Below are 17,690 nucleotides of genomic sequence, written 5' to 3'. Positions count from 1 at the left end.
CCGCCGAGTCCCATGGTCACAGGCTTCATCCGCCTGTGATTTTTTAAAGGGTCCCCACTTTGCCGTAGCGGAAAAGACCCGTTTCGCGCGGAGCTGGTCCCTCCAGTTCAGAGGGAATCCGCCATTGCCGATGGCGCCACCCCGGAAGTCTAAAATATAAAATAGTGGGCAATATTGCCCGCCTCCCACAATTTCTCCACAATTTCCAATTTTTCCACTGGAAAAAAATAAAGAACCTACCCTCCCCGCCCCCCACAAAAAACCCTAAGGGGGGAAAATCCCTCTTTCTTTCATTCACATATCCAAACACTCAAGTTTTTGAAGGCAAGCTGTATGAGTCGGTGAGGATCATATTCAGAACCAAGGAATTATGAACTACAGTGTCGCTGCTAGTGAAAAGTAATTTTAAATGACTGGTGTGTTGAGAGATACATGGAAACAAATTTACCTTCAATCATATATAATGAAACTGTCTTGCTTGTTTCTTCAAAGCTTTGCAACTCTCTCTGACTTTTGGCAAAGCTGGCAGAGTGGGTGGGTGATGAAAGATGATGTGCAGAAATATCCAGAGGGCCATGGATTCTCCACTCCTGCCTCAACTAATTGATACTCTTCTAAGAATTTATAATTCCTGCTCTTGACAGCATCTCTGTAATCCAGTGTGTCTGCTTAATTTATACAATTTGTTTTAATGTTTACTGGCCAATAAGTCTTAGTTTTAATAAAATCTTTCCCTCTATTTTTAGACAAATATCTCTTGGTGCCATAGCACATGGATTTCAGGACTACATGTGAAGAGGTAATGCCAAATACAGACACAATTATTGTGTTTTATTTTGATGATAAATGTGATATCAGCTGTTACAAGGAAGGCTAAACTGTATTTTCCAGTAAGTCTCACAGGGCAGAGGGAGTTATTCCAACCATTTTTTAGGACTTCACTCCGGATTTGAGTAGAATTTACTCCCTATACTTTTCTTCTCCTGAAGAAAAGGCAGCAGAGATTTAGGATAAGAGTTTTCCTACTCCTAGATGGGCTACCTTCCCAGGTTGACAAGCTCCATCTGCCCCTCCCTTACCTCTACATCCTGTGCAGAAACCATCTTCTTGGCCATTGGACCCACTATTGGTTTCATCCACTCAGTCTGCCAGAGCCTGTCTTCTCATGCAGTGGAAGTCCCTAACTCACTGAGGGTTTGAGGCCCATTGGCTAACCTCACCTGGTTTAGCTGGCCAGTGAAAGCCATTCCTGAGTTGTGGCTGCTGATAGCTTCTAAGAGCCGAGTGCTGTGCAGGGGGGTGGGCGGGGAACCAAAGGTGCGCAAAGCACTCCAGAATGAACACAACGTGTCCCCCACCAGAGGTCCTACCTTCCCCTAACACCCCCCCCAAACCCCACATAAACAATGAAATAGTTATAACTAACCCACTGCAATTTGAGTGGACTTATCTCAAAGGAAATTACACAATAATACAATAAGTACACTTATTCTTGCATTGAAGGGAATTGGATTAGTTGAACCTCCCTTCCATCCTTACAATTGTATGATAGTGTTGCTCAGGGAGCAGAAGAAAATGGAGCACAATTCTTGAGTGTATAAAACTGGGGATACATAGCACAGGAACAGAATAAGTTGTTTTCCTCTGTTGGCAGAAAAGTACTGGGCAAGGGAAATGCAGCTTTCCCCATCATTGCAGTGGTATGACGAGAACAATGCGTGGTTGTTTAAGTTCTCCTTTCCATGCAGTTCTTAGAGGGGCAATAAGGCTAAGTGGCAGGTAGGGAGGTGTGTGTGAAAACAGAGGTTTCAAATTGATTTGAATTAGCCTGCAACCTCAGAAGATGGGGGGAGAAGTAAACCTTGATCTGTGAAAATAAAATACAACATCAAAACATTACGCGGAGTGTATTTCAGGCCAGCATATATTTGCTTGGCTTTATGAAATCTGAAATAATTTAACCTTCTTCTGGTGCTAAAGAATGCCCTATTTTTGTGTATCAGTGCTGCATTGGCATAGGAAAGGATGGTATTTAAATGAAGATATCATCTAAAGATGTATTGTACAACTGTGGCTTCTAAAAGGCAAAGACTATTACATTTTAAAAGTTTTCCATGTAAATTAGGTTATTCTGCTCATGTGCTATCAGTCAGTCCATTGCCGTAAATGGTTTGCTTTTTTCATGCTTGACTTCTTTGTTCAAACTGTGAATAAACTCTGCCCATGTGCATTACAATGCCGGCTTCTATTTTAATTTCGTTGTGATGTTTAATTATGTCTACTGTATAGTTACATGCCGCTTAATTCTTGCCCTAAGCTCTCTTTATAAAATTTCTCAAGAGATTTTATAGAGTAATCAGCCAAGTCAGAAGTGTGCAGTCAAGTAAAGCAAAATGACTGTATAAACAATTCAGCATTTCTTTAAAAAAATAAAAATCTCAGGCAGCCCTCAAATTAATTGGGAGCTATTGGGACACTCCTAGGTATGAATCAATAGGTGTGTTAATGCTCACTCTCCAACCTTGCTTGGCTGAAAGAAGTTATAACAATAGAAATAAATGTGGTTATTAGCAAGGTTCTCCACCTTCCCCTTTATTCCCTACTTGCCCACGCCTGTGATTTTAAGCAGAGAAGATGTTCTTATTCCACAAGTCAGGAAGCCAAAATGCAAAGAAACAACTTTTTAGGATAACTCATTTGGATTTTGTCTGCTGCCCAGTTCTTCTGCTTGAGCTCCATTAACAGAGCAAAGGGTCTGTTCGAACGATGGAAATTCACCTAGCTGCCCAGAGTGACTGGGGAGACCCAGCCGGATGGGCGGAGTAGAAATAATAAATTATTATTATTATTAGCAGGGCTGGTACACCCATGAGGCACAATGAGGTGACTGCCTCAGGTGACAGGATTCACAGAGGCAGCACATTCAAATGTAATTGGTCAAGGCTGGAAAGGAACCAGGGAAAAGCGACTTGGTTGTGGCAAATTAAGAGTCTTGCCTGACATTTCTCAGTCACCACATCAGCTGAAAGGCCGCTTTCAGGGCAAGCAGGGGAAGCAGTGCCAAGAGAGATGCAATGTTTGTGCCTCCCCCTCAGCCTGCATCCTGGCCAACCCTAGCTATTCCCCTGGGTTTGGAAAGTATGAATGGATATTAGGCGCAAAGATATACTGAGAAGGAAAATAACTGAAACCAGAGATCTTTGCAGGGTATCAAATGGATACGCTACCACTGTCTAAACTGCATATGAACTGCCACACAAGGAAGAAATGTGCCCATGTAATAATTACCCATTACTCTTCTCAAACAGGAAAAAGATATGAACAGAAGGGACATAATGTCTGGACATTAAAAGGTAGTCTTTAGGGACATTAGATCATCCATTTCAGATTGTCACAGTACACCTCTTGCCATTTTTTAGTTCAAGCTGACCAGCTGCATTTAGACATCCTTTAGTTAACCAATCTGCAGACGCAAGCCATGATCTCAAAAGCACTTGGAATGGATTTGCTTTTATGCATAGAGGAGCTATTGGATTATAACCATAAAGCAGGATGATTGGAATCCTTCATGGTGTTTCAGTGCTCTACTGTGATCCTAGTTAAGCTCCTGGCTCATGAGTAATCCTAATTAGGATTAATCAGAGGCTGTAAGCTTCACATAGGCTTGCCGGGGTGACACCTTCCATTAAGCATTGTGTAAGGTTCAGTCCCATATGCGTTGTGACACTAGATACTGAAATAAGTGTCTTGATACTGTGAAGGGGGATTTTTGCTTGCAGCATTTGTTGACATATCCATACTGAGCACAGATATGCAAATATGTGTTATTAAGTGGATCAATCTCCACAATCCAGACATGTTGCTAGTAATCAGTTTTGTAATGTCATTGTCTCAATATATCTATTTGCAACTAATAACCATAGACATTTCCAGAGATATTTTGGAATATGCTGGCCTCTATTAAAGCTTTTCCAAAAGACTATCAGAGAAAAAGTATCCTTTTGATCCTCTAACATGAACAATCAGCGTGCAGCTTGGAAACTAAGGAAATCTTTTTCTCTGTTCATCCTTTGAAGACAAAGACAGGGATTTGTTTGCTGCAGGATGGTAACCAGGAGCCTTTCAAAGTGCGGCTGCACTTAGCCAAAGATATTTTGACGATTCAAGAGCAAGACGTGATCTGTGTGTCTGGCGAACCTTTCTATTCTGGTGTAAGTATCATTTTCTTCAGCAGTTTTCAAAATGAAATCATTGTGTATGTTGAGCATTCCCCACTCACATTTGCCTTCCATTGGAGGGTGTTGAAATGAAGAAAAGTTGCAAATTTTTAAAATGATGCAATCAAATCTAGATAGAAGTCATGAAATGCTATGGTATGGTACTTCTTGGTGTTGTTTTGGTACAGTGTAAATAATATGAGCAGCGTTCAGGAGATCACTGCAGTGAATGGTCCTAAGAAGCATTCAATTAATATAATTCACAGTCATGATTCAAGTGGGATGAGATAGCTTACTTAATGGGATTTAACTTTACTAGGTGCTATGTTGGTCTCAGGTTAAACCCAGGACTCCTGAGACAAAACAAAAACAAAAACCTTACAGTGGCCATGAGTCTCCCCCTAAGACTCCATGATTGGGCAGGGATATAAAGGATCCAAGTTCTTAGGGACCTTGTAAATTAATACAACAACCTTGAACCTGGGCTGGTAGTGTCCAGGCACTCAGTGCAAGCTTTTGAGCTCTGGAGTTATGTGCTGATAATAGTTCTGTCCTCATCAACAGTCTAGTCACAACATTTTGCTCATGCTGGAGCCTCTGCACCAGGCTCAAAGGTATCCCTACGTAGAGCGCATTGCAATAATCAAGTATTAAGGTTGCTTAAGAACTCTAAAGCCAAGAGCAGAGTGTTATGGAGATATAAAAAGAGCTTTGCTTGATCTGACCAAAGACTTGTCTAATCTAGCATCCTGTTTCCCACAGGGGCCAACCAGATGCCCTTTGGAAGTCCACAAGCTAGACATGAGAGAATAGCCTTTTCCCACTGTTGTTCCCTAGTCACTGGTATTCAGAGGCTGTTCTTTCTGATCCAGTATCTAACTTTATGTTGATGCTGAGTTACCCATTAGCTCTACCCAAAGAGAATTTATGAGTTGCTTAAGATCATCAAACCATGTCCCTGCAATTCTACCAGATCATATCCAGTTTTTGTGTTTTTTTAACATGGATTTATCATTCCCATTTGCATTTCCTTAATATGTCAGAACACCTATTACTTATATCTAGATGACATTTAAATAATGCCTTGGCATAAATGCATGATATTTTTAATTTCCCGTACAGTGTTACAGCCTACATTTCCAGAATATTGTTTTAGAAGGTAACGAATGATGTGCTCCGCTTGGTTAGCCTGGCTGCATGTTATCTGAAGATTAAATGCACAACCCATTAGATAACATATCGATGTGAAGATGGGATTTACTTTTCCTGCTAGAACAATTGTCACAGTTGACACTTTTGAGCCCTTTTCTTTATTTCCTCAGGAACTGAGATGAGATTATAAATGACTAGGCTCATCCCAAAAGACTCTTTGTTCAAAGTATTGTCTATTTCTGCTGTATGCTATTTGAATAATTGTCTAGTGATTAGATATGGAGGGTCTGATTCAACCAACGTGGTGTGTGCTAGCGGAAGCCGGTGCAAGGACTCCTACTACTGCAATGGGGCTTTCCTCCTCTGCACTTTCTGTGCCTCCCCACATCTAACCTGGTGGCAGAAGAGGGGAGGTTGTTCCATTTGGCGAGCAGAAATGCTTGCACCGATGGAACAATTGTTCTAGCACTACACATTTCTACCCTTTTAGCTGAACTTTGCTTCTCCCACATTTATTGGATAACTGCCTCCCAGACATGTATTGTGAGCCCTTGCTCTTGAAGGATCAATTTCACTGAAGGTTAGACCACACGGTACTGGGAGCAATTTGTTGAAGTTATGAGTTTAATGTAGATAAAATGTTATATGTGTTTGAATACGTTAGACTGCCCATTGCAGATGACTGGTGGTTTTCCACTCTAGGGTGGGGCAGGCTGAGTCTTGTGACTGGTTTATGAGGTATTTTTCCTAACTCGTACCCTGAGCTTCTCTGTGTTTGGTGCTATGTGCAGGGAAACAGTTTGCTCTGTTGTTTTTTGAGTGGTGTCTTTCTGTGTTACAGCAGAGAGAGATACAACCTTTGCTTTTAAGCAGCATGGACTTACTGTGGGATCCGGGGAAGGAACTTACTGGACTTTAAAAGATGGGAACTCATTACTAATACGCAATGTAGCATTTTGTTGTTCTGCAAGAGTTACTGTTTTGTAACTAAATGTTTAAACACCAAGTGTTAGGTATAGTGTCAGTGAAAAGTATCTGATCAGACTCGTGTAGAAAGAAACCCTCTTCACCACAAGTAAAGCTTTAAAACTTATTTCTTGTGGTGAAGAGGGTTTCTTTCTACATGAGTCTGATCAGAGACTTTTTGTTGACACTATATCTAACACAATTATCCTAACCATACAGCATCTCCAAATGTAGTATTTTCCGTTCCTTTCATGGGAATAAATGACACCCATCTACACATATGGAGAGAGTAAAATGGGCCACTCAGGGATGCTTTTGAGATGGAGTTAACCCACTGCCATTTGTCAGTGTATCCATGACTCAATATTCATTTTAGGTCAGGAAACGTTCGGTGTAATTGTGGGTAGTGTTTGTGCTGCACACAGTGGCAGCTGGTGACATTTTGACTTGGTAGGGCTGCATTTTCTAAATTTGCTGTTTTCATCACGGTAGGACTTGCACAGCACATATTTAGGAAAGTGTGCCATTTCATGTGTGCAGAGTGCCATTATCACCTTCTTTCTTTAAAAAACCACACACCCCAAAAGATATTAATCATCAGTGCACAGGGAAAGAACTTCCATGTAAGAGGATCAAAGTATGATTTTCTTGTTTAGAAATTTAGGTGTACTTTTTGAATCCATGTGTTGTTTTCAGCTACACATCTGTTCCTATTTTCAGTGGGAGGGCTGTGATCCAGCAGCTCCAGTCGATCAGCCCCCACTGTATATGTGTCAGGATTGTTTTAGTGTTCTGGTGATACAGCTGAGGTATTAGTATTGTATTGTGTATTTTTTCTGCATGCAAATGGTCTGGTTATTATTGTGATCCCCTAGGGTGTATAATAGCAGGCACCACTAGATAAATAAGGATGGATTTTCATTCCGCTTCATGGGAACATATGAGGGGCTCATTTCTGAAAATACTCCTATATGCTATTGAAAAGTGACTGCAGGTTTATCTCTGTGTTATATTGGATACCTGGACACATATTTTAGAAGAATTGCCTAGCACTAAGTGTTTGCATGTGGCAACTCATTGGCATTTGTTTTATGTAACTAATTTGTCACTTTACAATTAGAAAAAAACAGAAAGAGCAGTTCCTTATTTTTTAATGTTGAAATTCAAAACTCCAAAATGAAGATATAGTGTGCAAGCCTATTTTCATAAGAAATATTAAATCTGAATAGAACTGAACTTGGCTTACTCTTTCAGGAAAGGACTGTAACAATTAGAAGACAAGCCGTAGGAGGATTTGGATTAAGTATAAAGGTAGGTTGCATTTCCCCAACTGTTTCCTATGTTCAATCAGAAATGCCATTTGGCTTGTGAATAATGCATTTAATGAGATCAAAAGGTGCTTGATTGTATTATTACCTGCAATTTCAATGAAAGGTCTGTATTGGCTGATCTTTACAATAGATAATCAGTTGAAAATTTTTTCCCCATAGTTAATGGAGGAACAATAGAGGCAATATCCCATTAAGATTCATTTGTACTTAGAAGGTTTGGTATATATTTTAAAAGTATATTTCATCTGTGTAGTCTTGTCTTTTGTTCAGTGGTCCTTTAATTTTAATTACTTGTTAATGAACACAATGGCAGGCTCACTAAATAGCCAGTGAGTTCCCATAAACTATTTATTAATTTCATAGTTGCTTGCTAATAAGATTGAAAATAGTCCTATTTCTCCACTGTATTCATTGTATTACAGATGGAATGATTAATCCACATAAGGATTGGTTTCTCTCTCCCCCCCTCCAAATATCTAACTTAGAAAAGCTTAGGAAACATAAAAAGGGAGATAATTTTAAATGGTACAGTATAGCTCTGAAACACCATCTAAAGCAACAAATCTCTTTTCTCTTGCATTCTCATTCAGTAGGAACTTGAAAAAAACAAAAACTTTCCAGTTCTTAAAATGAGTCTGGTGTGTTTATTTTAGCAGAACTACCTAATTAAACCAAATGCTAATTAGTGCACTATGGCTAAAATCCCATAAGAATGAAAATGGGAACAAGATTTTGTTGTTGTTGTTTAAAGTCATTACATGCTGTTATTTTTTTCATGTCTAGAAACAGAAAAGAGAGTAAGTTGTGTAAGCGTGCCTGAACTAAGAATTTAAACATTGGAACACTGGTAGATTTTTCTTTTCTTTTTTAAAGCTACTATATAATTTATGATGATGCTGAAGAAAGTTCAGAATGCTAGGGACTAGAATACAATTAACTTCTTTTTTTTGCAACACAGATTTCCACTGGTTTATAAGCATAAGAAAATTATTACTCTGGACAAAATCCAAAAATTATATTCACCTTTCATACATTCAGTTAATTTCAGATAGCTTGCTCAGTCTACCATCATGATATTAATTGTCTTAAATTACTGTTCATGCTTTTAATTGGGGTTCTGAAACAGAATCCTTGGCTGTATTTTAAAAAGAACTAACAACAGACGTAATGACATACAATACCAGATATAGGAGAACAGAAGGACTTCACATGAAATGACAGTAGGAATTTAGGGTCACCTTCTACTTTCTCAAAATCTATGTTGGTCCATTCATGCACTTCAAAAGATGTTGACTGTGGTTATAAAAAAAACCAAAAGCATAACCTGGTACTAATACTCAGCAAGCCTAAAAGTATCTCTATATCCTAAAAAGAGGGGCAGGGATTGTCATTACTACACTATTAGCTTCCATAGACCTACTTCTTGACCCTTTCCTGTGTTCTTAGTAGCTAGTCAAAATGGAAATAGAAGCTTAGACCCCTGAGAGTCCTGATCTTTTCCCCGGTGCCCATCTGTTTCATTAGCATTTCCCTTTCTCTCCTTGTTCATTTCCCCATATCAGCTAAGCATTTACAAGTTGCATCCCTCATGCTGTAGGAAAATCCCCACAAACCACTCAATATCTGCATTTCATTTTTATGCTTTTGCCCAATTTCTCATGGTCTCCTCACTCACAGGATCAGGATGGACCTCCAGATGCTGTTGAACTCCCTTCCACCTGATCAAGGATTATGGGAGTTGTAGTTCAGCAACATCTGTCCCAATCCCAAACATAAGGGATAGAGAGGGGGGCTTGGATCAGGCTAACTCATTTATGGGACTTCAAACCTTTCCATAGATCAGAGTCGCAGCTAAGGAAGGGGGAGAGACTTGCCAGGTTTTTTGCCCCGGGTGAAGCCTCCAGAAGGGCTCTATTGCGGCTCCCCGCCTGTGTGTATATATGTGCAAATACGCATGGGGTGTGTGTGCTAAATCGGGTCTTTGACCTGGGTAAAATAAAGCCCAGTTTCACCCCTGCTTAAATACTCACTGCGTCCAACAACTAACTCTGACTTCCTGTCCAGCTTCAAAATCACCACAATAGTTTCTACTATGCTACTGTCAGTTCCTAGTATTCCTTGTATTTCTCCTCCCGAAGTTGCTCACTGGCCATTGCTTTGGACTTCCCACTAATCTGTGTTCTCATTTCTCTGTGTGCATGAAGTCCCAACCACTGACCTTTGCTCTGTAAAGGGAGAGTATCTGCACCCCACCCTCCTCACCCCAAACATAAAGTTAACGATGTTCTACCAGTCAGGTGAAAACTAGTTCAGGGGTAGTTAACTTTCTGTCCAACAGAGTCCGCAACCAAAGATTATTGCCAAAACAGTATCTCTTGCCTTATGAATGTTGGTGACTTGTATTGGTGTGCCAATATGAACCAACTATCATTTGCTGCACTTGATGTCACTCAGGGTTGTAAGAGGTGCTTGATGAAGTCAGTTGCTTGATGAAGTCATTGTGTGAATTAAACAGTGCAACCTTGGTTTGAAAAAGGTGAACATGGCTAGAGATTTGAATCTTTCTGCAATAATCCGATTTATACTTTCAAAGTCTGGAAAGGCTAAAAATATAAAGGCATTGTTTGAAGAATATGAGATCTGACATTAACATTGATGTTTCAGAATTGCTTCTAGGATAAGAAAGCATAAGGACCAAAACTATGCTTAATCATATTTAGTTGAAGAGTTTGTGAGTTTTTTTATTATGTTTATTTTTCTATATAAAAAACCCAGCACAGAAACTGAGCAGCTTATTTTGATTTCCACTTCCATTCCTCCCCCGCTTTTAAGGACAACCTGTTACTTTTCTTAGAATTCTCCTTTCCATCTCTTATTTCTTATTCATTTTCCTACTGACTTTTTGTGCTATGTTACAATGAGAAAAAGAAAATGGAAAGCAGCAAAGAAAACCTTCACATTCATTTTAATCAAATGTCCAGTATTCTTGCTTTCTATTGTATGGCTTTGTTTATCTGTTCCTTGTCAGCACGACAAAATGATCACAGCATGGCTACTGTTTCAGAACTGGGCCTCTTTTTCTTATTATAAAGTGGGCTCCATATGGTAATCTCTGGAGAATCTGGGGGAACCTGCAGTGAGTTTGCTTTCTTTTGTCAACAGTTCCACATTGTTCCGTTCACACCCCGGTCTGCTGATGCTTCCAACAGACTTTCCCCCCCTCCCTAACAATGGAGCTGATTGCATTCATATGCCTATTATTAAACGGAATTGTGAAACAGAAAATCTTTACCCCTTTGAATAAAACAAACTTAAAATGAAGTAAAAACTTCAAAGAAGTCTAATAATATTTATAAACTGACAACAGGCTCAGTAAAATGTGGTTATTTTCATCTCATAGGGCGGAGCGGAGCATAATATTCCAGTGGTTGTTTCCAAAATTTCAAAAGAACAACGAGGTAAGTGTCCGTGCCAGGCTATTTGCTCAGGGGATTCAGCAAAGCATCACCAGGTTTATACATTTCAGACTGGGGAGGAATAACTGAATAGCTAAGAAAAAAAATTGAAATCTGGGCCATAAATGTGCATGGCAGGATATTTTTAAGGAACATATGAAGCTGCTTCATGCTGGGTTAAATCCATTGGTTCATCTAGTTTGGTATTGATTACAGTGGCAGAGCAAGCCGATTGGGCGCCTGGGGCAGCATGCGTACCCTGCGCCCAGGGGCGTGGCGAGCCAGGGCAGGACGCCCCGTGGGGCCTCCGAGGCGTCTGCCAGCCTCCTCGCACTCAGTTGCCCTACAGCTGTGGAGGAGGTGGCAGGCAGACCATTTGGGGCAGTGGGAGCCTGTGGGCACCCAAGCCACCGCGTCACTCCCAGGAGAGATGCGTGGCTCGGGCACGCTGCAGGCCCCCCAGTGAGTGCCACCCAGCATTTTGTCACCCACCTCAGTGGTGACACCCAGGGCTGACCGCCCCCACCGCCCCCCTTCCTCCACCCCTGATTGTTTACAGTAACAGGAAGCAGCCGTCCAGGATTTCAGACAGGGTTCTCTCCCTGCCATATGTGGAAATGCTGGAGACACAAGGCAGATGCGGGGAGCACTGGGCCTGCAACCCTTCCTCACACTTTGCACATTTAAAGTAAAATAGAATTTCCTTTGTGAATTTTAGGCTCACATGCTTTAAAACCCTCTTCAATACAAGCCTAATTATTGTCCCTGAACCGTTTTATATGTACAGCACAGATTATTGTAGCTGTGGTGCGCATGCAGTGTGCCAAGCATTCCCAAAATGCATGAGAAGCTTCTGTTTTCATGGAGCGCCATCTGCACAACAAAACACCCCAGAAGCCTAGGGTGCACTAATATGTATCCAATTAGGTTTCAGTCAAGTTGTGCATAAGGTTGAGGAGGAGGTTTACTGTGGCCAGCAAGAGCAAATTCCATAGCAGTTCCCTTCTTTGGCTAGAGTTATGAAGCTGAATGCACATCACAGACTAATGTGCAAATTGGAACCTAGCTGTCCATCTGAGTTTGCACTTCTGTGAGAGTTGTGATGCTCTTCTTAGCTAACCCCCCCCCCCAAATGCATTTAAAATGTTTACTTTGAGATCAGAGATTTATATTTAAATGTCTTTTGGGCAGATTTTTTTAAAGCACAGAAACTGGATGGAAAGTGACCTGGTCAAGAAATAGACAGATATGTCAATCTCTAGCAGAATCCCTGCAAAATGTCACTCAGATCACAAGATCCACTGCAGCCTTTAAGCCTGATAACTGTATTTAGAAATAAGAGCTGCAGCTGTTCTTTACATTTTCAGAGTTCAAGACTAGAAACATGTCCTAGATGCAAAAGGGGAAATAAATTTCCTCAATAATACTTTCAGAAAATATTAATTATCTATGTAAATGTGAAATATGAAACCTGTCATGGATTTGTTTCCTTTTGTCACCTATTTCTCATTGTCCTGCTCACATCCTGCTCCACTGATGCAGCTAATGGAAAAATATAGAGCAAAGGTTGAAATGAAAAGCACACCTTTCTTTTATTTTCTCTTTCTTTTTAGCGGAACTCTCAGGCTTGCTGTTCATAGGAGATGCAATTCTACAGGTAGGCAAACCCATTCACTTTTGCCAGGTTTTAGTCCCAAGTATAATGTGAAGTCTAACCTAAATGAAGCCAATGCTCAAAATTGTCTTTTCTTTTTTTTAAACTCAACAGATTAATGGAATTAATGTAAGAAAATGCAGGCATGAAGAAGTGGTGAGCTTATACTCCTTTTCTAAAAACCATTGCGGTTCTTAATAAAAGTCAGCATAGCTGTACTTCTGTCACAGTATTCATCGCTATGCTCTGTAAGTAGATCAATGATCCCAAGATTGCTAAATGATCTAACCTTTGAATATTGTAACTTTACCATAGAAATGGTTTACTGGCCTCAGTTGTGTTACAGTCTAAGGGAGCCTCTGCTTTCTTAGGATTTGTAGGTCCTTTATTTCTGGTGTGCTGTGTGTACCTCCTTTAAGCAATACTATTATGTCTGGTTAAGCAGCGCTCCCTGTACATACCAGATGTGTGGAAAGCTCTCATGTATAAATAGAGAAGTGAGGGTCAGGGTACTGGGCCCACCCCCAACAGCCTGCACCCACACGTTGAGCACAGATGTCTACAGTGGAACCCCTTAATGTGAACAGCTCGGTATGGTTGAGGTGCCAGTGGAAGCACTTACCCCAGTGCAAATTTGTGTGTGGGTGTGGCTAATCTGGACTGGGACTGTAGCATGGAGTAAGGAGTTAAATATCCTCCCCCCTACAAGGTCTCAGTTTAGACTGAGCTTCCTCACACATCCTGTTTACTTTTTCAAAGTAGTTCACACAATTGCTAATTGCATGAATAGTTTCTCACTCAGTTTGGTCTGGGGAGCCTGTGGCCATTGAAGTGTTTCTGGTCTACAACTCCCATGAGCGCCAGCCAGCATGACCAATAGTCAGAGATGATGGGAGTTGTAGTCTAGCCACATCTAGAGGGCCACAGGTTCCCCAGCACTGCTCTAAAAGATAAGATGTCTTGCATAGTTGAGTGATTTAAGAATGCTTTGAAGATGTAAATTCAAGGGAATTATAGCTCTTTTAAAAAGAAGAGTTATAGACTCTTACAAAATTGTGCATCAAACAGTAATGTAAAGGAGCTACTGATTTCCTAAAGAAACTCTTTTCTTTTTAATTGTATATTGCATTATATGAGGTTCAATAACGAATTAAGTTATTTTCCTAATCCCATTTCTTGGAGCTGTACTTCCTTTTTAGTTTTGTGCTTATTTCATATATGGCTCATCAACTTTCAGAGTCTGATTTGTTTGCAAAAGCAGCTTAATCCTTTGCTAGGCTTCTGTATACTAAAACTGAGATTTTTATTTACTGTGTCTTCGAGCCTTGGTGTTCCAGCAGTGATCAGATTACTTTAGTCAGTAGTTAAGCTAATGCAGAAAATCTCTCTGTGGGAGCAAAATGAGATATTGGGGCTTCAGGAAAAGGTTTGGTTGTATTTTTGAGTGCAGTGCCATATAGCTACGCTAGTAAGTCATTGTTTTGTGTTCAGAGTCAATGAAGCAAGATATGAAATGTTTGTGAAATTATGCCGGCACCCTTGTTAACCTGATTATGCTTTCTAGGATTAATATTTCTTTTCGGTTATAATTTGCACAGCCAGCCATGCTTATATTTTAGCACCTGACAAATGCTTAACCAAAACCTTAGGCAGAGATGTAAAGTGGGTGCTTGTTTGCAAACCTTCAGCCATAGAATCATAGAATGGTGGAGTTGGAAGGGACCCTGAGGATCATCTAGTCCAACCCTCTGTAATACATGACTGGATACTTTTACAGATGACTCTTCTCCTGCAACAATTGAAACAAAGCAGATATAAATGAATCAGTAATGACTGGACTGAGAAACGTCTTTAGAAAATTGAGAGGGGCACATCAGTAAAAGGACTGTGGCAATATTCAAGGAACAGGACATCCTAAGCAGAATATTATGATTGAGCCCTCCACTCCTCCACTGTAGTGCTTATCAGATCCCAGAGCTATTCGTCTTCTCTCTTCTGTCTTCAACTAGGCAGCCATTCCTGTTCTGTCTTACAGAGCTACAGAGCTCATGTCCTACACAGCCCAACTGCCCACTCCCCCATCTGGCATCTCTAATCTGTGGGCCTCAAATTGTTCACCTCTGTGCCTGGCCCCAGATTCCCATCACTTGCTGCTTCTGGCTTGCCACAAGTCTTTCACATCTGGTATGTATGCATTGCAGCAGCCTGCTTAGAGGTGAGTAGAAAGAGGCTCATCCCCAAATCAATTAGGATCCATTGAGTGACCCATTTGCTCTTCACTGGCTGCATTCACGACAGTTTATTCAATTCTCACGACATATCCTTAACTGTTAAACTGAGCTTTCATGCAACACAAAAAACACTTTTGGAAGTATAGCAGAATATATTTTAGTGCTCATTTCAGTGTTATTGGCTTTCAGGGGGGAAAAACACCATTTGCAAAGAACACAGAAATGAGCGCTAAACTTGATCTAAGTCTTGTCGAAGCTTAAATATAATGCAGAAAATAACAGTTAGGAAAACAGTGGGAAAATGGAATAAACTGTCCTGTGAATTGTGGGGGATTGGATGTATGTTTAGACCAGGCACTGAATGGGCTGGATTTCTCCATTTCCCATCTTATGTTCCCAATGGGGAATCCTTGCTTTGGCATTCCTTGATGAGCCACTGCCTATGGTCCCTTTCCTGTTGCCTGACCATCACACCTTACCCTCCTATAGAAGCAGGCTGTCTGTCTTTCCTGTACACCTGGTTCCTCAGGCTGGCCTGGCCTTGGGGGAGTGGGGAGAGAAGTTGTTTCTAGATGCTGCCCTAATATTGTTGCAAGACATTTCCCTAGTTAGTCATTTATGTTTATATATTAAAGCTGGGAATTTTAAAAGTGGTGGTGGAAGGAGAAGATGTGGAAGATTATTTCTATGTAGAAGGCCCATATTCATTTGCTATTATCTACAGTTAGAAAGATCTCAGGTATTTGGGCTGAAAGAGGCTGTGATAGATCTTGCTGTGTGGCTCAGTCATGAAGGGATAGAATTACACACACACCAACGTTTTAAATCTTTCTTAAGCTATACAAATCCACAAATGTTTTTCCTCCCACAATGAGTTCATGCCACTTCTCGACTCCCACCTTCCTTGGTGCCTGAGACAGGCACCATGCGACTCAACAGGCAGGCTGGCCTGTGGCCATAGCCACCTCCTTCCTGGGAAACAAACACATTTTTCTCCCTTTCATGTATTATTCCGGAGCTCTGCTGTTTGTGAGTTCAAAGAAAAGTGCATGAAAGAAAAATAAACAAAAACCTAATTATAAATCTGGTGCAAACAGATATTTGATGCGCGCAAAGGCAGGTCATCTCACTGCCTCTCTGTCTTAATTTCCCTGTCCAAGAGAGCTTTGGCCCATATCTAATGAGTGTATGTTAAAATGGAAAGTGCTGTTGTTTAGAGTTCTTCACAAGCTGTTGTTTTCAGTTCTTCACAGAATATGAACTTTCCCCAAGTATGTTAAATTGGTGGCAATGCAAAAATATGCTGTGCTTTAATGTGCTGTATTAGTATCAAATGCAAAGTTTTGTGGACTTTTTTATTTTTAAAAAAACCTTCCTTTGCCTTGAAACGTCTTGTCACATTTAGATAGGACCCTCAGTCCACATCTACACAGTATATTTACTTATAGGCAGTGCTCTTTTCTGGGGTTATGCAGGGGTATGCATACCCCTAAACATTTTGTGAATCTAAGTTTGGCCTCATTGAGGGGCAGTATTTCAATACGAGTAGGAAAATGAGAGTACCCCTAAACATTTTTTTTTTAGAAAAAAGCACTGCTTATAGGCAAAGACTGTTTCTTAGGGCCAAATCAGACTTGATGTCAGCTAATTGTGTTATTATTATTATTATGATTTCATTGGGGTTTCATTTGCTTTACCATTTATTTAGAAGATTTATAAACTGTTTGAGAAAACAACAAGAAGAAAGTGGTGCACAAATGAAACTGGAGATAAAACACAGCTGAAATCCAGTGTCCAATTAAAAACAAATATACATAAAACCATCACAAATAAAAGCAAGTGTGTGTATGTATATCTGTATATAAACATGCACACATACACACAAAAATATACAAAGATAAAATCATTAAAACTTTTAAAACAGGTATAGGTAACTAAATTATATATCTGGGTGGTCCTGCTGAAATAAGTTATTAGCAGGTGTCTAAAACAGAATTGTGAGGGTGCCTGCCTAATGTTAATAGGCAGTGCATTCCAAAGTGCAAGTGCTGCGCTTTGCAACCTCTGGCAAATGTGGAACAGACACTGTGTGGCACTTGTAAAAGTGCAAGTCACACAAATGGAAGCCTTCAATTAGGCTTCTGTGGGGCAAGGTAACACACTAAGTTAACTGGTCTCAAGCCCCATGAGGCTGAATTTTGTGAAAGTGGTGTTCTGCTGCCTTCACCCAGATCCTCCAATTGTCCCTATTTTCCAGGGATGTCCCTGGTTTAGAGAAGCTTTCCTGGTTTCTGATACGATCCCAGAATTTCCCACTTTTCTTAGGATGTCCCTATTTTCATTGGAGAAATGTTGGAGGCTATGGAGTTACCTAACCCCCAAGCTGTCTGAAGGAAATCCTGTATAAGGAAGGGTTTTTAAAATGCTCAATGTTTAATTATGTTTTATATATGTTGTAATCTGCCCAGAAGGCTGGATCAATCGAATCAGATGTAAATAGTAAATAGTAACGTTGTTATTATTATAGAATGGAACATCCTTATTTTCATCGGAGAAATGTTGGAGGGTATGTTCACCCAGTGAACCAATCTTTAATATTTTTTTTAAAAAAGAGACTTGTCTCCTGTAAATTGTGCAATGTAGTTTTACCCTGCCATCAATTTAACAGACTTGGGTAAAGGTTT

General features: G+C 40.3%; 1 protein-coding gene across 4 annotated transcripts in view; it reads left to right on the top strand.

Annotated features, from left to right (window-relative positions):
- SNTG1 (syntrophin gamma 1) overlaps positions 1-17,690 on the top strand; it is a 221,007-nt gene that overhangs the window by 120,892 nt on the left and 82,425 nt on the right. For 3 of the 4 annotated variants that reach the window (XM_053396197.1, XM_053396198.1, XM_053396196.1), the window contains 6 exons: positions 747-799; positions 4,077-4,211; positions 7,590-7,646; positions 11,067-11,124; positions 12,735-12,778; positions 12,890-12,931. In XM_053396197.1, the coding sequence (XP_053252172.1) occupies positions 773-799; positions 4,077-4,211; positions 7,590-7,646; positions 11,067-11,124; positions 12,735-12,778; positions 12,890-12,931 (363 nt within the window). In that variant the 5' untranslated portion in view covers positions 747-772. The remainder of the gene's footprint in view (positions 1-746; positions 800-4,076; positions 4,212-7,589; positions 7,647-11,066; positions 11,125-12,734; positions 12,779-12,889; positions 12,932-17,690) is intronic. The other variant, XM_053396199.1, reaches the window with a different exon arrangement.

The sequence above is a fragment of the Podarcis raffonei genome, chromosome 7, assembly GCF_027172205.1.
Source record: "Podarcis raffonei isolate rPodRaf1 chromosome 7, rPodRaf1.pri, whole genome shotgun sequence".
NCBI lineage: Eukaryota > Metazoa > Chordata > Lepidosauria > Squamata > Lacertidae > Podarcis > Podarcis raffonei.
This window is presented reverse-complemented; position numbering and strand designations above follow the sequence as displayed.